At 45.7% G+C, this 20,163-nt stretch overlaps 7 protein-coding genes across 11 annotated transcripts; 5 read left to right on the forward strand and 2 right to left on the reverse strand.

The window, feature by feature from the left end:
• Positions 1-1,154: 1,154 nt before the first annotated feature.
• On the forward strand, positions 1,155-3,546 carry BCIN_01g08240 (hypothetical protein). The gene is made up of 4 exons (XM_024690749.1): positions 1,155-1,861; positions 1,932-2,525; positions 2,620-2,867; positions 2,920-3,546. The coding sequence occupies exons 1-4, from the start codon at positions 1,449-1,451 to the stop codon at positions 3,318-3,320; spliced, it is 1,656 nt and encodes a 551-aa protein (XP_024546518.1). The 5' UTR covers positions 1,155-1,448; the 3' UTR covers positions 3,321-3,546.
• A 3,208-nt stretch (positions 3,547-6,754) lies between these two features.
• Positions 6,755-11,628, forward strand: BCIN_01g08250 (hypothetical protein). Of its 3 annotated transcripts, none has more exons than XM_024690751.1 (5): positions 6,755-7,110; positions 7,161-7,841; positions 8,326-8,808; positions 8,894-9,368; positions 9,416-11,628. In XM_024690751.1, exons 3-5 carry the CDS (start codon positions 8,576-8,578, stop codon positions 11,489-11,491), a joined length of 2,784 nt encoding a protein of 927 aa, XP_024546520.1. In that variant the 5' UTR covers positions 6,755-7,110; positions 7,161-7,841; positions 8,326-8,575; the 3' UTR covers positions 11,492-11,628. The 3 variants fall into 3 exon arrangements, with proteins under 3 accessions (XP_024546520.1, XP_024546519.1, XP_001561004.1); XM_024690750.1 differs by having other exon boundaries at positions 6,755-7,088; XM_001560954.2 differs by lacking the exons at positions 6,755-7,110; positions 7,161-7,841 and having other exon boundaries at positions 7,864-8,808.
• An 8-nt stretch (positions 11,629-11,636) lies between these two features.
• On the reverse strand, positions 11,637-13,187 carry Bcrib4. Its single transcript, XM_001560953.2, has 3 exons — positions 12,728-13,187; positions 12,502-12,622; positions 11,637-12,314 (listed from the first exon to the last, which is right to left on the reverse strand). Exons 1-3 carry the CDS (start codon positions 12,816-12,818, stop codon positions 11,900-11,902), a joined length of 627 nt encoding a protein of 208 aa, XP_001561003.1. The 5' UTR covers positions 12,819-13,187; the 3' UTR covers positions 11,637-11,899.
• Positions 13,188-13,339: 152 nt separating this feature from the next.
• On the forward strand, positions 13,340-14,731 carry BCIN_01g08270 (hypothetical protein). The gene is made up of 2 exons (XM_001560952.2): positions 13,340-14,413; positions 14,467-14,731. Exons 1-2 carry the CDS (start codon positions 13,529-13,531, stop codon positions 14,596-14,598), a joined length of 1,017 nt encoding a protein of 338 aa, XP_001561002.1. The 5' UTR covers positions 13,340-13,528; the 3' UTR covers positions 14,599-14,731.
• Positions 14,732-14,757: 26 nt separating this feature from the next.
• Positions 14,758-16,082, reverse strand: Bcade8. The gene is made up of 2 exons (XM_024690752.1): positions 15,373-16,082; positions 14,758-15,259 (listed from the first exon to the last, which is right to left on the reverse strand). Exons 1-2 carry the CDS (start codon positions 15,691-15,693, stop codon positions 14,885-14,887), a joined length of 696 nt encoding a protein of 231 aa, XP_024546521.1. The 5' UTR covers positions 15,694-16,082; the 3' UTR covers positions 14,758-14,884.
• A 110-nt stretch (positions 16,083-16,192) lies between these two features.
• On the forward strand, positions 16,193-17,455 carry BCIN_01g08290 (hypothetical protein). Its single transcript, XM_024690753.1, has 3 exons — positions 16,193-16,676; positions 16,741-16,984; positions 17,049-17,455. Exons 1-3 carry the CDS (start codon positions 16,327-16,329, stop codon positions 17,088-17,090), a joined length of 636 nt encoding a protein of 211 aa, XP_024546522.1. The 5' UTR covers positions 16,193-16,326; the 3' UTR covers positions 17,091-17,455.
• Positions 17,456-17,883: 428 nt separating this feature from the next.
• On the forward strand, positions 17,884-20,132 carry BCIN_01g08300 (hypothetical protein). 3 transcript variants are annotated; one of them, XM_024690756.1, is made up of 6 exons: positions 17,884-18,205; positions 18,289-18,431; positions 18,495-18,599; positions 18,667-19,505; positions 19,572-19,755; positions 19,941-20,132. In XM_024690756.1, exons 1-5 carry the CDS (start codon positions 18,034-18,036, stop codon positions 19,711-19,713), a joined length of 1,401 nt encoding a protein of 466 aa, XP_024546523.1. In that variant the 5' UTR covers positions 17,884-18,033; the 3' UTR covers positions 19,714-19,755; positions 19,941-20,132. The 3 variants fall into 3 exon arrangements, with proteins under 3 accessions (XP_024546523.1, XP_024546524.1, XP_024546525.1); XM_024690755.1 differs by having other exon boundaries at positions 19,572-19,720; XM_024690754.1 differs by having other exon boundaries at positions 19,572-19,709.
• The last annotated feature ends 31 nt before the right edge of the window (positions 20,133-20,163 follow it).

Genomic DNA, 20,163 nt, shown 5'->3' on the forward strand with positions numbered 1-20,163 from the left:
TTTTCATCTTCATCTCCATCTTCATTCACCCCCGAACCCAACCAACAGCCCCCTCCCCTCCCGCTCGTCGATAATGCTTGTGGTTTGCCTTATGGTTACAGAGAACGCAAATCATCATGGCCAAAGCTTTGGTCCTCGTTCTCGCACAGAAAGAAATACGCTTCCTGTCAAGCATGACACATGTCACATGTGAATAGAAGATGTGAGGTGCACGAAATCATTTGCGTTATACATGTTTGAATTGTTTTGCTTATGTGTTCAGTTGTGTGGTGGTGGAGAGATTCTTTCTCCAACAGTCGGCTCAGTGCATGAGGGTGATTCAGTGCACACATGTATTTGTTGTTTGGATCGTTTCAACAGTCAACCGGTACCTTTTTCTCATGTGAATGAGTGAATGAATGAATGCAAGGTACAAAAAAACATTTGCGGCCTGTGGAATCTAATGGGTACCCATGCGTCCAACTGTTGGGCCGAATTTATATTGCTGATGAACTTGCTACTACATACTCGTATTTCAATTACCCTCCCTTTACCATTACCTCAACATCCCTTTTCGCCAAGATAGCAATAGCTACATAAACACATTTTCCCGTTCTCATAGGGAAATGTGGATAGAACTAAACCGTCCTTTGTGTCATTCAATGTCAAAATCAAATCTACTGGCCCTTTCGGAGATAATCAATATTGATTCGCTTAGTCTGGCTAAGCTTATGTATGGTGTTGAGGCTATGGCAGATGTATATTTATATATATATCTACAATGAGAAACCTAAATATCAACAAACCAATCTGCTAGACATGAGTGACAGGCAACCCTTCAAGATGTAGCTGAAAAAAAGGGCTCCACCAACATGCAGCTTGCTTCTCATGAACCAAACCCTCTTTATCAATTGACTCATGCTGAGCTGTTTGAACCGAATATCTAAAAGCATGCTAGCTAACCCGGGTTCTGTATTTTGTTTCTGAATCACCATGAAACTTTGGATGGTGTCATCACACCTGCAACAAGTGCTCTTACAGTAGTGAGAATTGGTCTTCTGGTAGAAAAGTGGATATTTTCCGAAGACCTACTCTAGCTAGTAGAATGGAAATCGCAAACACCATGACAACTTGGTGAGAATATATCTCTTCAAAACCCATTTCTCAAAAACTATGTAAATCAAGACTCTTAAGCTTCATTATGAAGTTTTATAGCTAGATGCCGCACATCATCATTTCTTTGCTCAGAATGTTGGGATGAGCCTTTCGGCAACCGACTCTCTGCAGCTTCAAGAAGATGGTCCCGTCGCTTGGCAGTTTTGGCACTTTCTTTGCTATGTAGGTTTTTTTGTAGATTCTTTGCGACTCATTGATCCGAGCACGTTTGATCACCATATCTTACAAACAAGCTCACATCTATCTGTATGATATAAACCTATGACGCCCCAATTATACTCATCATCAACACAATGACGGACGATAACACCCCATCCCCTTCGAGCGCGCCAAAACATGCTGCCAAAATTGGTCGATACCAAGGACCCTCCGGCTGGCTATCACTCGGGGCAGAAAGTACAAGCCCTATCATGGCAACACATGGGCAAGGCACTTTGACTAAACTTATCAAGAATCAATCAAACGGGTCATTGGTAACCATGCGGCGCCAGTCTGGATCAATATTGGGCAGAGACTCATTGGATGATGAAGAGCGTCCGCGCAGTCTATTCGACGACCGCGATGATCTCAGTGAAAGACGTTTGAGTTCTGTGCTCAATGGACCCCAGGTGCGCAGTCTACGCCTTATTGGCAATAGCAATCCTCGATACAAATGGGAGAGATATTGGAAAACGGAAGAAGAACTGAAAGGCATGAAGAAGCCGATGTACGTCACTCAAAGTGTTACTCGTGCACAAACATCCAGCCTTATGACCAAAAACTGATAAGTCTCACAGACGCCAGTATTATGAACGAACCAATTCTCTCCTTCAACAATATATTTATATCGATCGGTTACTCGATTCTTCAATTCCTCATGATCTCCTCAATGAATACGAACACAATGCATGCAGTGGACGATTTGAAGTGCCCACAACGATATCGGAAGAACCGCGCACACCCCCAGAGACAGAAACTCCCAACAGTAATGGCAATGGCTCTGGATCTGTGCCGAAGAAAATCAAGCGGACACCCCGAGAGATCTATAAGGTCACGGAGGAGACGCCTCTTCTTCTCTCCGAGGAAGACAGCGAATACGATGGACCAAAACCCGAGATTCCTGGCATGGAAGATGACAGTGTGGAGAGTGGTGATAGGATTGTGCAAATTGCGATTTACATCAATCTGGCAGCCAATACAGTTCTTCTAGCTGGTAAAATTGCTGTCATTGTGTTGACAAGCTCTCTTTCGGTTCTTGCTAGTCTTGTCGATGCGGCATTGGATTTCCTCAGCACAGCCATCGTTTTTACGACTACCAAGATGATCGAACGCCAAGATCACTATTCGTATCCTGTTGGCCGTCGGCGCCTCGAGCCAATTGGTGTTCTTGTGTAAGACCGTCCTCTCCTAGTCATAGCTATCACTTGCACTAAAGTTGATATAATTTTATTTCTTCGGCCCATGACTAACCTAATGGCGATATAGCTTCAGTGTTATCATGGTTACATCTTTCATTCAAGTGGCATTAGAGTGTTCCAACCGACTCTCTTCAGACGACCGAGTCATTATCGAGCTCACTCTGCCAGCCATAGTTATTATGGCCTCAACAGTTTTCATCAAGGCACTTTGCTGGCTATGGTGTCGTCTAATCAAGAACTCTAGTGTCCAAGCACTTGCTCAAGATGCCATGACCGACGTTGTCTTCAACATCTTTAGTATCATTTTCCCTCTCGGTAAGTCTATCGATATCTCCTCTCTACCCCTCACGGTCTAACAAGTATGCAGTCGGCTTCTACGCTAAACTATGGTGGCTCGACGCTCTCGGGGGTCTTCTCCTTTCCCTCTTCGTCATCATAAACTGGGCCGGTACATCGGTCGGTCACATACGTAATCTTACCGGTGCTGCTGCCACGGCCGACGAACGCAATGTTCTTCTCTACCTCACCATGCGTTTCGCACGCACCATTAAGCAAATCCAAGGTCTGCAAGCATATCACGCCGGCGACAAACTGAACGTCGAAGTCGACATTGTGCTAGATGAAAGTATGAGTCTCCGTGATAGTCACGATTTGGGCGAATCGCTGCAGTATGTGTTGGAGTCGGTGCCGACGGTCGATAGGGCATTTGTTCATCAGGATTATGCGGGCTGGAATTTACCAACGCATATGCAACAGCAGGGTGCATGAATGAAATAGTAAGTAAAGCATAATTGGGCAATCGAACCTCTCTCAACATCATTTTGGAGTTGGGCGTGGTCATGTTGTCACTAGACTATTCCAGTTCCTGAATAATATCACAAGGGAGTTTGTCTACCTGCGTCAGGAACCTGTATTATAGATCATCTTCTTGTATATTTTACCCTCAATTCAATATATCAAACACAATACGATACAATCAAATTTTTTTACAACAAAATGATGAAGATTCTCTCTATCCACATGGAATTGTATGTCTAATTAGTATGGAATATTATAATCAACTACAGTCTATGTGAGACTTCTCAATAGAAATGATTCAAGCGAATAAATCTCATACCTCCCCTTTTTTGCAATCGTTAGTGGGGGGAGAGGGGGGGTGGAGGGGGTGTGTATGTATGTACATATGTATAAGTACCTAGATAGGTAGATAGATAGATAGGTAGATAGGTAGATAGGTAGATATACAATAACTTAATATATGTATGTATGTATGTATGTATGTATGTATGTATGTTTATCTCATTCTTAGGTCAGGGTCTGGGTATCCCACAGGTATAGATATAGGTATAGGTATGGTATAGATACAGATATCGAGGATTTTGGACTTTTTTTTTATTTTTATTTTTTATTTTTTTTATAACTTCTGGGAATGGATGGATTCATGGGAGAGGGAGAGGGAGAGGTATGTAGGTAGGTAGATGAGTAGATGGATAGGATGTAAATATCAATATGATTATCAAATCCGAACCCGAACCCGAAACAAAATTACAATTACAATAGTATTTCTAGAGGGAACTTATTATATCAAATAGGAGATAGAAGAACAATTCTCAACTCGTGCCTGCTACTCCTCCTACCTAGGAACAAAGTAAGAAATGCCAACGACCAACTACTCGCTACTCACTACTCACTACTCACTCCCACTATCCATTTCAAAGGATAAGCTTTTGATGAGAGGGGAAAGGGATTGGGATGGGTTCCGGGATGGGTGATGTAGTGATGTAGTGATGTAGTGATGTGGTGATGTAGTGATGTGATGGTATGTGGGATTTAGGTATCAGTGAGAGTGGGATTGTCGTTGTGGTATCTATCTATCTATCTATATATCTATCTATCTGTTTGGTAGAGTATCCAGGGTTAGGACTCAAGACGACGACGCGGAGAGTAAGTGGCTGAGTGAGAGAGTGGTTGTGAAAGCAAGGAAATTGAATAATTAGCAGAGGTGGATTTTATCTCGAATTCGAGGAAGTGGGATGATTATCTAGATAGATGACGAGGGTGATGATAGATAGGTGGAAGAGAAGAGAAGAGAAGAGATGAAACCAGCCTGAGAATCGAGATGGTGTTGAATTTTGATCCCAAGATTCGATTCACATTCACACACATGCACTCACACTCTGTATATAAATTGGAAACCCAGGGATTTCTAGAATCTGTCGAAACAACCATTATGGAGCCGATTCGAGATTCGAGGATGGCGAAGTTTGGCGTTGAGATGTTTTAATGGAGGCGTCTCCAATGTAAGTGGATCTTCGGCGGGTGTGATACCCTACCTGTGCCTAGGGATAGGGAATAAATAGACCAGCAGGGTCCTGGAGCTTCGATGGACAGGATCGTACACAGTTCAAGGAGAAAGGGCCGGCCAGTCGTCGTAAGGTTGAAGGGTTTCTTCGCAGTAGATTGGTGTTGATCCGATCCACAGATGCCATCCACAATAATCAATTCAGAACCATTTATCGAGCGAATGATGGTGCTGTTGCAATGGTGCTGCGGGAAAAGTTAATACATGTGAAGGAGTTGCTATATGAAAAAGAGATTGGAGGCTCGTTGCTGGCTTTTTTTTTTGTTCGGGTGTCAATTTGGCACCAAAGGGATTTGTTTAGACGCTGGTGGTTGTCTAGGTAGCAGCAAATGGCGAAAGACGACCATGACCATGACCATGACCATGAGAGGGGTGAATGATCCTATTTTCGGAATCGTATGTGATGTGAGATTTCGTTGGCTTCCTTGAGCGTTTCCCGAAGTTTTGGATGAGCATGTGTGGACTTCTCTTGTTTGAGGCTGTGTCGATCAATTCACGTGTGTGATGGTTGCTGGTGTTGGAATGGGGGAATTAATGTTCGGTGGGTTGAAGGTGGAAGGTTCCCAAAAAAGTGTAAAAGTCTATCAACTCGTATTACATCCATCGCATGGTCGAAATTAGTGGAATGCGGAAAAGACGTCATGTCGAAAGGGTTTCGAGAAGATTTCGGGCCCGGTGAAGATTCGTATTTGTGGGTTCCGATTTGATGGATTTTCTGAACTGCGAGGTGGTGGAGTTCGAGCCCCTTAAAATATGTACAGAGCGCCCAGGTGCAGTGTGTTTTCTGGAGTCTTGTGGATAACGAAATGTTATTTTTAAGTTTGAGGTTTGAGATTTGAGATTGGAGATTGGAGATTGGAGATTGGAGAGGCGTGGAAGATATTGAAAACAGTAATGTCTAGTAACTCGAGGCAGGTCGAGTTGTTGTTCCTCCCGCTTGTGAGAAGAATGAGTGAAGAAGTGATGAGGTGAGTGAGTGCATACCTGGTAGTCATAAAACGAGGAGATTAAATTACCAATGGCTGCATGTTTCCTGGCGGCACGGCATTGATCATAAAGAATTCAAGGGACGGTCCTCGAGGATTGGGAAAGGATTCTCTTGGTGCAACAGCCGAGAGGAACCAGGGGTCAGCGATCTTTGGGAAAAGCGTCATGCAAGAGGATAGAAACGGAGTCGACGTTCTGTTTCCCGCGACCTATCGAGGCCAGCATCCTCTACACATGCTCGAGGATGGCGACCGGATGCATTTTTGTTTATCAATGGTGTCACTGCAACGCACCAAAGAAGAACGATACACGCGGGCGTACATGAGGGCATACATGAGGGCGTACATGAGGGCGTACGTAACGATGGATGGAGAGATGACGAGGAAGAAACATTACTTGGGCAGAGGAGAGGGGAAGATGCGATGTGAGAGGTGTGCATTCGGGTTGAAAGCACTCATGTGATGGTGGGCAGGATAAGAATGAGTTTGAGGGTAAAGATGCATTGCACATTGCACATTGCACATTGTACACATCTCAACATGTGCTCGGATGGCCTTTTATGTGTGGTCCATGGCAGCAGAAAGGTTTCTTTTGGTTAAGAATATGGAAAAGACTGCGTGGGTGTCCAAGTACAAAGTCACACTTTAATCCTTCCGCATCGAGTAATAACATGGTTGGGGAATTCTTTGGTTCCTGGACTAACAACCAGTGCATCAATCTAGGCACATTAGGCGTAATGGGAGTTGCATTCCCAGCACACGTAGATACCAGAGTAATATTTATATCTCCGCCGACCTTGGTACCGGTACTCCAGCAGTCAAGCAGTCAGGTCAATTAGTCAAGCAGTCCATCAGTCAATTAGTCAAGCAGTCAATTAGTCAAGCAGTCAATTAGTCAAGCAGTCCAGCAGTCAATCTGTCAATCCATCCATCCATCCGTCAAATCCATCCATCAAATCCATCCATCCGTCAACCACACACTCAATCGTGAACAGTGAGAGCAAGTGTACCATGCGTTACGGTAACCTGGAAGGGGAATACTATGACCATTTATCGTCCAGGAGATTCTTTTCCGTGCCTGAGAACCCCCCCGTCCTCCGTGCGAAAGAGTAATAAACTTCCTTGGGTCCCACGGTCCCTAGTGGAAAGACGGAGAAAAGAAAGAAGAGGGAAAAAAAAAGCAAAAAGGTTGTCTGCTGGAGCTGTCGTAGTATTAGAACTAGTCCCCAACATCTCGAGCATCTCCTGACAGTCAAACAGGAAAGCACACCATCGCCCAACCAACCCATGAATTTCTCATCTCCAACATTCCACCTACGGCACACATAACTCCATCCATACATGCAGAACGAATGAACGAATGAACGAATGAACGAATGAACGAAGGAACTAATGAACTAATGAACTAAAAATTCCCTAGTAAATACCTAGCAGAAAACTAGCACCTGCTCTCTCTAACCTTAACATGCATGCACATTCGTTATCCATCTCCCATTCATTAGCAAGAGAGGCACATTTTGTTCTAAATAAATAAAATAAAAAACACCTACTTATTATTATTGCCTGCCTATCTATCGACCGACTTGCTCATCCTCCTCGACGCTACTGCTGCTCACTCCCTCACGCACTCACGCACTCACGCACTCACGCACTCACTCACCCACCCATCCACTCGCTCATCCACTCTCTTGTCCATTTCAAAACATCACTTCACTTCATATCATACCATCCATATTGATTTCTTCCACAATTGATGGCCCTTCTGCATTTTGCTAATTGAAAGACATTGCATTCTGTCTAATCCAGTCCATCGCTCTCTTTCAATCGATCACTATTGAATTTTCTGTTTCATCTTCACTCTTTTTTTCTTTTTCTTTTTTTCTGCTCCATCGTGGTCGTTTGGCTCTCTGGCTCTCAGTCTCTCAGTCTCTCGTTATTGCAGTAAGTAAACATCCATCACCTTGGTTTCCCTTTCTGTATTTAAATTGCGCCCTATATACATCAACCATCCCCCAAATTTTCAGCTCTACTCCAGACCACACACCTCTCCCCCAAACACCATACATCCACTGCACCTGCACCTGCAACTGCAACATTCATTTGGCAGCCATAAGAAAATATGTTCATCTAGGACAAGGTTCATTCACTACCCTTTGTCCATAACCAATCTTTCGCCGTGGCTCGGAATAGTTGTTCAGCACCTCTCTCTCACCAAACACTCTCACACCTATCCTTGCCCTCCGAGGATATACTCGGCGAATAACGCTACATTGGCTTGCTTCTATGCCAACCTACACTACACCGGTCTCTCTTGACAACAGCATGGACCTTTCATGAATCTGTCGATCTATCAAAACACTGGAGACGTGCATTTTCATCTGTTCTAAAAGGATCTTGCTAACCTCGCCTGTGGCCATTGCAACAGACCCGTTTTCTCACATTTCCTCGCACACGTCTTTGCCAACGAAAACTTGCGTATTCAGCTCAATGTTCATGACTTATTTTCTTCAGCATTGATTCGTGAATTTTACCTTCCAACACTTCAATCCTTTGCAGATCAAACATACCAACGCCATCGAGCCTAGTATCCCCTATTTGGATACCTTTTTACAGTCTCTACTACTGAGAAGCGCGAGACCGGCAATCTCGTCTTCCAAGCAATAAATACAAACTACATGCCTTTAATTCCGAAGAGTTTTGGGCGACGCAAGTCGACAGCAAATGCATTGGAAAATACCGACCCTCCCGTCGAATCCTCCTTTAAGGTTTTCGAGCGTCCTCAGGCCGGGGGTCATAAGTCTGGTCCATCTTTCGACGGTGGAGTCAAATTTGCTAGAGCAAGCGGTACAGCCGATTCGCACAAGGAGGACAACCTTTTCGAGGGCATGAAAGTTAATACTGTCAATCGGTTAGTACTGTAATTCCACCTGGGTGGAAGGCTCAGGGGACCTCCAACTAGGGTACCCCCTTGACATAAGCTGATAAATTTCAAGTGGTAGTGGAGCGTCAAATACGAACACCGCATCGACCACAGATAATTCTTCACGGTTAAGTGCAGCATCTACAGCCCCTTCATCGATGGAAACACCTGGCCACGAAGACTGGAGAACACCACACGATAGACACAGCGACGCACCCCTTCCACCACTACCAAAGACGTCGTCCGGATTTTCTCTGAAGAACGCTGGAAGGACTCTCTCCTGGGGTAGAAACAAAGCCACTCCTTCTCCATCGAAAGTATCAGACGAACTACCACCTTCCCCAACTATTCGCGACGATAGCGCCTCGAGTCGAACGCGCGCGGTTACTGCATCCAGCTACGCAAGCACGGCGACACCACCAAAACTCGGAGAGAGAGATTTGGATCTGACAATGGGTGATGACTTTGGAGACATGTTTGCTGGAATGGCGCACCGAAGAAGTGCCCCCTTGGATTCGCCTGGCGTCAGAGGATTCACCAAGAGCCCTGTAAGTCGAGTCTCTACCATTGACGTCGATTTACTAACATCAAGCAGGAGATACTCCCACCCGAGCCAGCATTGAAGTCGTACTCTACTAATCGTGCTAATCAACCTTCGCCCCTCATACTTGACAAACGTAAACCCGTCGAAGAACCACCATATTCATGGGGTTCAAATGATGGACTCATGAAAAACACTAGTCCGCCTGCAGTGGCCACTCGTCATATGGGACCTCCTGCTCACCAACCTCCTCCAGTGCCAAGACATGGACCTTTGCATCAAACTGATGGGAACCAAGCCATCCCAAGACCACGTTCAAGTGCGCCTCGCCCCGACTCCACACTTAAGAGGAGCAGTGCTCTTTCCATGCGCCGCCACTCCACGTTAGATTTTGATGGTGTCGACGAGGACGCTGCACTCTTGCGCGAGTCTGTCAATGCGAGCAGACATCTGGGTGAAGCACCAAGCAATCCTCCAGCCCGAAAGAGCTGGGCACTCCCTTCTCAAGCAGCTTACAATGCCAAGGCGACTGCAAAGACTCAACTCCTCGAGCCAGAGGAAGATGAAGATCTTTTTGAATCCGCCGATCTAGCTCAGCAATTCCAGGAGAGGTCAGAATCTCCCCCTCCTACAAAGCAAGCTCCAGGGAACAAGGTTATGACACCGGCCCAATTCGAACGATATAGACAAGATCAAGAGCGTTTGAGAAGCGTGGGGGGGCGTCCGAAAGATGAAGAAGCCGAGGAGGAAGAAGAAGAGACTTATGAGGACGATGAGGACGAAGCCGAGAAGAGCAAGAATGCTGCCAAGCAACGACGAAAGCAGGAGGCTCACATGTCAGTATACAGACAACAAATGATGAAGGTTACCGGAGACTCGACACCTTCGCCAGGCCCATCCCGACCTTCAATGTATAGCAGCCACAGTACTCCCAACTTAGTACTCGACGGTGCGACGGAGGATGGAGAGGAGGAGGATGAAGAAGTTCCTTTGGCCATCCTTGCTGCTCATGGATTCCCAAACAAGAACAAGCCACCTACAACCAGACTTACTAGCATGGGATCAAACCCTAATCTTAGAGGTGCTGCTCAAGGTGTTCCAGGTGTTGGAGGACCTTTGCCTGTGTTTGCTCGCAACTTGCCTCAAGATCCCTATGTTGGTGCAGGCCTCGTTTATCCAGCAAATAGAGAGTCACTAGCATTTGGAAATGGTGGTCCAGGGTCTGTCAACGGCACTCCAAACAGAGGTGCCCCTCCAGGAGGTCTCGTAGGTGTCATTGCCACGGAAGAACGCTCTCGAGCCGCGCGAAGAGGAAGCCCAAATCCTGGATATGGACAGATGCCTCCTGGCGGTTTCTCTGGTATGGCTCCTCCACCAATGATGGGACAGATGCCCATGGGAGCGGGTGCATTAGGTATGGGCCAGATGGGACCTATGGGAGGAATGCCCCAGCCAATGCTCACTCCTGGTGATCAAGCTCAGATCCGGATGACGGAACAAATGCAATCATTTATGCAGATGCAGATGCAATTTATGCAAATGATGGCAACAAACCAAGGTGGGCAAGGTGCTCCACCTCCCAGTGGTGCACCACAGCTTGGTCCACTGGGTCAATTGGGACCAATTGGTCACATGTCTCAGCCAAATTTTGGTGAGATGCAACGGCCTTCAAGTCAGCAGTTACCTACTAGTAACTCGGGCCCAAATTTGCGACCAGGAAGCGCACAACGTACTATGAGTATGCTTGAGCCTGGCGGTATGCCTTGGTTGCAGCAACAAAACGGACAAGGATTCGGACCGTCGGCACATGCTCAAGGCAACGGTTATGCTCCATCAATCGCGCCATCCGAACGAAGCAATGTTGGATTGCCTGGTCGATATAGACCAGTCTCACAGATTCCTGTTACCGATCCCAAAGCAAGAACCACGACCATGTCTGGTGCAATCGGCGGCGGTTGGGACAGCAAGCATGTCTCAACAATCAAGACTGTTCAGAGGGTAGATAATGACGATGAAGATGATGAGGAAGGTTGGGCGGAAATGAAAAAGAAAAGAGAGCAGAAGAAGTCTATTTGGAAATCAAAAAAGGATACTAGTGGTCTCTCGGAAATGCTTGGTTACACGCAATAATAATTTCATGGGTGGATAACTCGCTATATTAAATGCTTCTGTATATGCATTGGAAGGGGATAGCTTTGTGATATATAGCATGAAAACTTCGGCGTTGTAAGACTTGGGGCATTGAACTGGAAATCATACCTATGGCATGGCTGCTTGTATAGTAGTAATATAATTTTCTTCAGATTTGGGCGGGTTCTTTCTTTTTGGATCTTTCTTTTTGTTTTAATGATCGAACTCATACCGCCTATTAATCAACGACTTTTTTTACCATTCATTTTTCAGTGCAAACATATGCAGCCCTTGGTGAATCAAATCTAGAAGCAAAACGTCACATCAAGTGCTCCAATCATCCAATCGTCCATAATCCATACTCTTTCCTTCACTCAAACCAAACTATGGATAACAACATTACACTCCTCATGCGATCTTTCCGGCAGCCCACTCCCTCTTCTTAACACCCAATTCCACAGCGGCAGCAGCCCAATCCTCTCCATGATTATGGCCCTTCCCCTTAGAGGTTGTCCCCACGCCCGCTCTCATGAGCGCTTGATCCTCCGTAAGAACCGTCAAGAGTCCAAAGATGAGAGGAACGCCGGCATCTAATTGGATGCGCATGAGACCTTGCGAGACGCTCTCGGCTATGTATTCGAAATGCATGGTTTCGCCCTTGATGAGGCAGCCGATGGCGATGATGGCATCGAAGGGAGCGGTGGAAGCGGCGGTTTGGGATTGCGTGGGTAGGGAGGTGAGGTCGGTAGTGGAGGAGCCGAGGAGGTCGCCGGCGGAGAGGGAGGAGCTTTGCGTGGATTGGATTTGGGAGGCGGAGTAGAGTCTGGGATAGGGAGGGGGTGGTCAGGGTCGTTTTGGTTGGTTTGGTTGGTTTGGAGATTGGGGATTGGGGATTGGGGATTGGGGGGAGGGGGAGGGGGATTCGTAGTTTTCTTGGAGATGTGCGAGTCAAGGGAGGGATGGATGGATGGATGGATGAATAACAATCAGATTAAAAAAACATCACGTACTTGGAACACGCAATTGGCAATTCCCAACTCCCGGGCACGGATTGCACGACAATGTTAGCTTCCTTGACGCCGCTGGCCAAGAGCGTCTTTTTCGTTCCGGCGAGGAGCGGCTCGATTATGGCTGTGTGCGTAGGTGGTTAGTCTATGGTGTGGTGTGGTTCGGGCTATGGGCTGGGATGGATGGGAGGAGAGTTCTATTGTGTGCTGGGCAGATGGGAGGACTCACAGGTGTTCCAGCGCGCGTGGACGATTCCGATGCGGAGGCCGCTGCCGTCGTGTTTTTGGGCTTCGCCGGGTCCTTTGAGGGAGGTGTCCATTTTTGGGGTTGGGATGCGTGGTTTGGGTGAGGGTTTGATTGTTGGTTTGATTGATTGATTGATTGATTGATTGTGGATTGTGTGTGTGGATGAATGATTTGGTTGTGGTCTGGAGAAGTCGGAGGGGTTTTTGGTGGGGTGGATGAGGTGCTGGGTCGGTGGGAGGTGTGTTGCACATGGAGAGGTGCATGGATCAATTGATTAGTTGGAGCTCCAGGTCGTCCGCATTCTCTACATAACATAATAATAATAATAATAATAAATCAAATAAAAAACACTTATTATTGGTGGCACATAGCTCGTAGGTAGAGGGATGCATGTACAATTTTTCAATATTCGGTACAAATGAAATATTTATTATTTAGATGCGGAATATTGGGAGATTGGATGAGGAGGATTGTTGAATTTGCTTAATTATCAATAAAGTGCTCGATTTCATCCATACCCGTTGAAGGAGCTTGGACCTCCACACCTCCTGCCACCCAGGCTCGAGCCAGGGCCGTTTCAGACCCAATTCCAAAGGGGCACGACGGCAAGATGAGGAGATGGTACTTTCCGTGTAGGAAAGAGTTGTTTTGATAGAAAAGCTGTAGAGATCCCTACTACATACACCGGGACATACAATTGCACGATTTTATTCATTAACGGGTGGTAATCTTAATCGATCGCAGAGGTTCTCGGAGTTCTTATTTCTAATTTACTTTACTACGATGGCGTCGTCTACTACTCCTATTCCTCCTTCCCAGCCCGCCAGCGTTCCATCCAGACTGGGGCCTTGGATACGATTGAATGGGCTCTCTTATTCTCAGTTGCCCGAGGCAGGTATAGGTATTGAAGCAGCCAATGGAGTTACAAAAGCATTGAACGGCAGTGGTCATCCTACTAGAGATGCGAAGACATTTATCGCAGCAGTACTCGAAGAGGCAATCCCATTTGTCAGCGGGATGAACCAGAATGAACCACCCTGGACGTTGCTCAAATCCAAAAAAGATGTTCAGTTGTATAAACGCGTCGTTTCCAAGGAACAACTAGATTATTCCAATGGAACACGCGATAAAGCAACAAGGAAAGCAAATGAGGAAGGGGAGACTTGGTTTGCTCGAAGAAGTGTTCATGAGAATAAAGCAGAGGCAAATACGGCTTCTTGGGACGAATTTACTCTCCACATCAAGCAAGAACACTTTGAGAGAGAGAAGGATTGGTGTCACTCGGTGCTCGCCAGTAGCAGGAGGGCTATGTACTGGGAAACGAGCGGCCTCGACATTGTGGCTGGGGGAAAGCAATGGAACAACATCTCACTGGAAGTTGTAGAAATGATTCATAAGCCGCCGGTAATCTCTGAGCGAAAGTTTCCTGAGGTACTGATTACTGCATCACTTAACGAGCCTGGAGAAAGCGAATTCTTAGTTGTTTCAATACCCTTAACTGATTCAGCCAATGCCGGATCCCAAAATCCCAGTTTTCAAGAATCCGGTTTTGCCTCCGCCAAAAAGAAAAGTCAAGTTGTGGGGGCTTACGCATCGATCGAGCGATGTTATCTTCGTCCTAACTCTAATAGTACAGCTGGAGAGATAGAATGGATAATGGCTACTGCTGTAGGAACGCTCTGTGAATATTTGTGCTGTACACTTTGCTAACTGATGCATAGTCAGATGCCAAAGGTTGGATACCTCAATTGATACAGAAACCCAGTGTACCGGGCCAGATTCAAAAGGATGTGAGCATGTACATGCATTGGGTCGAAGATCAAAGGAGATCAATACCTGATGTCCTTCCTTGATGAACAGAATGACAACAACGATCGTAGATGGAGCGCCAACATTGATCGAAAAACTCCGAGGACCGATTTGGACCAAGAATATTTCTGCATGGCAAATTCAATCCTCCAATGGCGATGACAGAGGCTGATGGCAGTGTTTCCCATCATCATCTAGCACTTTGTTTGGGTTTGAGAGATTGAATGGTTTCAAGCGTGGATGATTTTGCTTGCTGAATAGCAGCATGAAGCGCTATGCGAAAGGGGGATAGGGGGTTCGTTAATGGTTGCTATTATGATAAATAACAATTCAAGCATTTACACTACTCCTATGAGCCCAGAGCTCTTTGATTGCCATCGCTGTTCCCTCAACAATAAGTTTGTGCTCCTCTGCGTGCATTCTCGCTTCAAGTTCCCCTAACGATTCAGAAGTCTTGCACTCCACTTCTTTGACCACTATTGGTGTTCCACGATCAACTTCACTGATCACATAATGAATCATGAGACCCGTCTTGTTATTCTCCAACTTGCCCTGTTCAAAATCATTGAAAGCACGTCCAATGGCATTGGCTCCATCATATTTGCCTGGAAGTGCTGGGTGAAGATTTATGATTGGTATCTTTTTAGCAGTCAGGGGGTCAATGAATGTTGGTGCGAGGATATGCATCCAGCCAGCACAGATAATCTAGTGCTTGTTAGAATGGTTAAAGTTTGAGGTATGTGAAAAGTAAATCGAAGAATGATGAAGGTCTGAATATTGAATGAATTAAGGGGGGCAATAATGAAATGGTCACTCACGATATCAGGTTGTTCTGAGATCACGAGATCCGCAAGGTCCGCATCATACTTTTCTCGTGCAGCTTTTATCACTGCGGGGTCCTTCTCATCCTTCTTGTGGTATTTTCCCGTCAGCAAATTGTGACATGTTGTTGGGATGCCCGCCTCTGCTGCACGAGTAACTCCATACGCCGCCTTTCTATTTGTGATAACTCGAATAATCTTCAAATATGGCAAGGAGATTTCCGAGTCATTGGTCCCTTGCGAAGCATCAATGAGTGCTTGCAAATTGCTGCCATTTCCAGAGATGAGAACGATGGCTTTGGTTGGAGGAGGTGACATTTTTGCGTCGAGAGAGAATTGGCTGGTGAGGAGGTTGTTGTGGTAAGTTTTGTTAGTGTGGTCGATTGTAAACTATATATGTTACTGCAGAAAGCGAGTGTGGGCCTGCCTGTGACTGTGACGATGGGTGTAAAATGAAATAAAAACTGTGAGGTGGGGAAATGAAATATGAGAGAGAGTTGGGGGACTACTTGGTGGAGTGTTTGGCAATTTAGGGCTGGACTAGTAAACATGATATAGACCAGGTTCTTTTTACATTTGTGGTTATCTGGTTCCAGAACTCTACAACATGGCGAATGGCGAATGGACGCAATGTCTCTCTTGCATATTTTCAACCTGAGACTGCTTGTTATTGCTCCCAGAACTCCTCGATACACGCGGGAGAAAACGTCGACAAGTTCAAATCGATGGTGGGGTCGGGGTTGCCAAGGAATATATTTTGCTAGCTTATTATCGGGTTATGTAAGATGCGAAATGAGGCTAGAACTAAGATAGCTTCGGATTCAGCCTTATCGAACGAGAAGGCTGTACTTTAATTTCTCCCCAACAAATCATCCTTAATGCAAACCACTATACCAGTCACAGCCTCGATTCTTATTCCAGACCCAATTCCCCATAACGAATTTCAGCAAAATGGCTATCGACGAGATAATTACAGACCCCTCCCTCAAACTTGCGCTTGAGACTTCGAATCAGACGCGAGAACAAGCAATTGCTCTCCTGGACTTCGTATCGGCTTCATCTACAACATCCCCTCCGTCAAACGAAGTCCTACTCCAGATTTCTAAACAACAAAAATTACTCCTTACATATCTTGCACAATTGAGAGGTCTACATCGTGATTCTCATGCCGGTGCACGAGAAACAAAGGCTTTAACCGCGGAAGCGCGTCAAGAAGTAGATAGGCTGCATTTACAACTTCAAAATTTATATTACGAACAACGGCATTTACAAGGGGAAATCGCTGCTTGCGAATCATATGAGTTAGTTTCCAGTCAAACGTATAAATATGAGCCTAGGCGGTGTCGCTAATGCTATCTTTCGCAGCCATAAATATCAGCAACTTCCCCTGATACCAGTCGACGAATTCCTAGTGCAACATCCTGAGCACGCTGACGCTGATGAGAATGCGCTTATGATTGCAAGAATAGATCATGAGCATCAGGAAAGATTGAAGTTAGAGGAACAGAGACAGGGACTTTTGAAGAAGAAACAAGGCTTGATTGCCGATAATAAGAAGAGGAAGGATGATCTAGCCAATCTTGACAAAGATTTGGAAAAGTTTATCGATGTGAGTCTAGACTTTGTTGCGATCATCTCTTGGTCAATGACACTCTTATGCTGATTAATAATAGGCTGCGAAACCGATACAGAAAACTTTCGAGCGTGTGGTATGAGAGAGTGAAGGATTGGCATATTAACATTGTGCCTGCTTATGGTAGAACATTCCCTCCTTCGCGGAATCAGGGACGGCCATTGAGATGTCGTCAGAAGCTGCGCTCCCAGTATGGCAACAGAAATAGGTACCATCAGCTGAAGAAGCGTACCACGAATGAGATTTTGCAGAGGTCGTAGATAGTGGAGAGCGATGTCAGGGTTGGCGTTACCTGTGATTGGACTCGGATCAAATACGTAATTTAAGTGTACGATGTAATATAAGCATCAAAACCAGATTTAGAACCTGACCAACATGCATTTTGGGACTTTTGGTACTTCGGAGCCACATTTCAATTTTTTAAATGCTATATATTCTTCGGCCCAAGCTTTCTCGTTCTCAGCTTAACTTGGCAATCAGCACCGATTGGACGCCGGGCTCCTCAGATGCTGACATTCGCATTCTGGTCTTGATTTTCAAACCACGCATCTCACCATGCTCTACACTCAAGGAGTCAAGAGGAAAATACCCTTAGTAATGCATTTACCTGGAGAGATCAGCACCGGCGCAACCAGTATACTGGAAGAACAGATACAGGCTATTAAAAAGCCATATCACATAACAGGAAGTCCGATATTGGCATGTAAAAAAGAGATTTCTGAATTTAGCAGTGGCGGACGAGGGACTCTTCCCGAGAGGTCTAAATGTTAATAGGCAAAAAGCTGACAGCAAACAGCCATGAAGTCTTGGCTGGCTGTTCAGAAAGCGAAAACTCATCTAGGCGTAATTTTCATGTAAATATTGTTGGTCCGCTCGAATTAGCGAGTGTAGGACGATGTATCTGCTTACTTAGCATGTTTGCTGTTCCTACTAACTGGTATTCTCTTTCTGTTTCTGTATTCGTTCGTGTCTTGGTTTGATATTTCTTCCTGGAATACATATCGTCCGATATGGTTATATGAAATATGTTGAGATTTTCAATTGTATGGTTTGCGCTCCTGGTTCTGGGTTGGGATAAGGTTACGGCGCAGTCGAGCACTACGTCCAGTGCAGTGCCGACGCATGTGATTTCGGTGGGCATAGAAGGATTGCAGTTTACGCCTTCGGAATTGAGTGCGAATGTTAGTGATGTGATAGGTATGCGTTTTGCAAAAGTAGTCTTTATGTTGAGTCTGGTTTGGAGAATAGCGCGTTGTGCTAATCGATGAATAAATTCTTAGAATTTCGATTTTATCCTCAGAATCACTCGGTTGCGAGAGCAGAATATGGAAGCAACAGAGCGTGTATTCCATATGAAGTTACGGGGATCAATAAGCAGGGCTTTTGGAGTGGTTTTCATCCGATCAATGTGGTTTTAAATGATGTTTGTACATTCATGGAGAATATTGGGAAATACCATTGCATGGTCTAACTTGAGAGAATTTAGCCTCCGAAATTCCAAGTCGTTGTCAATGATACGAATCCGATCTTCTTTTATTGTTCAGCTCCAGGAGCGTGTCATGAGGATGGAATGATAGGTGTAGTCAATGCTGTACGTTCAACTATCTCATGTCGATGGGCAAGGTCTGGTGCCGAAGACTCACGGTTCTTAATCTTAGAACTCGACTCAAACACTCACAAGTCAATTGGAATATGCGAAAAACTCGTCGTTACAATTTAGTCCTGGCGAAAACTTTCCTGTCGAAGCCACTTCATCCTCATCTTCGACTGCTCATCCCACTTCTACCTCGTCCTCGGGCGAATCTCCCAACACCACAACCTCTCCTTCCACCATAATCGTTACAGGCTCTTCCCCCTCCTCCTCTTCCTCCTCCAAACTATCCCCAGGCGCCATAGCAGGAATAGCCCTCGGTGCATCCGCGCTCGTCCTCCTAGCCAGTGCCCTCCTCTACCTCTGCGGCCGTCAACGCACCATCAAAGAAATAATCCGCCACAACTCCCGATCCCCAAACATGACTTCCCATCCTCACCCCAATCCGCATCATCCCGGTAGTTCAGACCCCCAATCGTATATCGCGCCCTCGGCAACTCACTCAGAAACAACATATTACAATAAACCTCGACATCTCATGATGGAACACGAGATTCGAGGACTGGGACAATTTTCCCGCGCGGAAAGTGAAAACCATTCGCATCTTTCGGATTCGAATATTGGGAGTGAGGGGTGCGGACGTAGTCGCAGTCGGAGTCCGGGGGCGGATGAGTATGGTATGGTTATTCCGCCGTTGAATTTAGGGGGGAGTGGGAGCGGAAGTGGTGGGAGAGGAATTGAGGGAAGTGCTAGTCCGATTTATCATCATGGGAATGGGAATACGGGTGGAAATGTGAGTTTGCCGAATAGTCCTGGGATGCCTGGATCTACGGGTGTACAAATGGGGATGGGAGAGAGCTGGGAACGGGAACAGGAAAGGGAGAGTGAGAGATTGAGGGGATTAAGGTGCATCATTTTCGATGATTTTTCTCTTCCCCCATCCGATATCTCATCCACTAACCACACTTCAAGATCCTCTCCCCCCCCTGGGAATCCAACCCATTTCCACTCACATATTTCATCATCGGGACCCCACGAATTGGCTACGCATCACGATCGAGAGAGTAGTATACGCGGACATAAGCATGATCGATACGATGATCCGGAAATGTGAATATTGAGTAATTTTTTCTTTCCCTTTGCCTTTCGCTGAATTGTGGGTTTGTACCTACCTATCTACCTACCTTATTATCTATTTTCTTCTTTTTGCTTCATGTGCTTTGGGTGGTTTTTTTGGGGATTGGGTTTTGAGCGTCTTATGTAGAGTGGATGGAATTGCTTTGGGAATATATGACATGGTATGATATGATACACAAACGCACAGAAACTGATGTTTGACAGAGATAGGAGGTTAGCGAATCAAGGGGGTGGGGATACCTTCTTTTGGGATGAGGGAGAGTCGCGATGATGGGTTACGAGGAGAGTTACATTTTTGAAAGGCGTTGGAGTTGGAGGCTGGAGGTGTTGAGAGAAATGTGGGTTCGATTTTGGGAGGGGTTAGGTCAAATGAGTATCAATAATAACACCTTATCAAGAATTAAGTTTCGAATCCAGGGTTTGAAAA

The sequence above is a fragment of the Botrytis cinerea genome, chromosome 1 (genome assembly GCF_000143535.2).
Source record: "Botrytis cinerea B05.10 chromosome 1, complete sequence".
In the NCBI taxonomy this organism is placed as follows: domain Eukaryota; kingdom Fungi; phylum Ascomycota; class Leotiomycetes; order Helotiales; family Sclerotiniaceae; genus Botrytis; species Botrytis cinerea.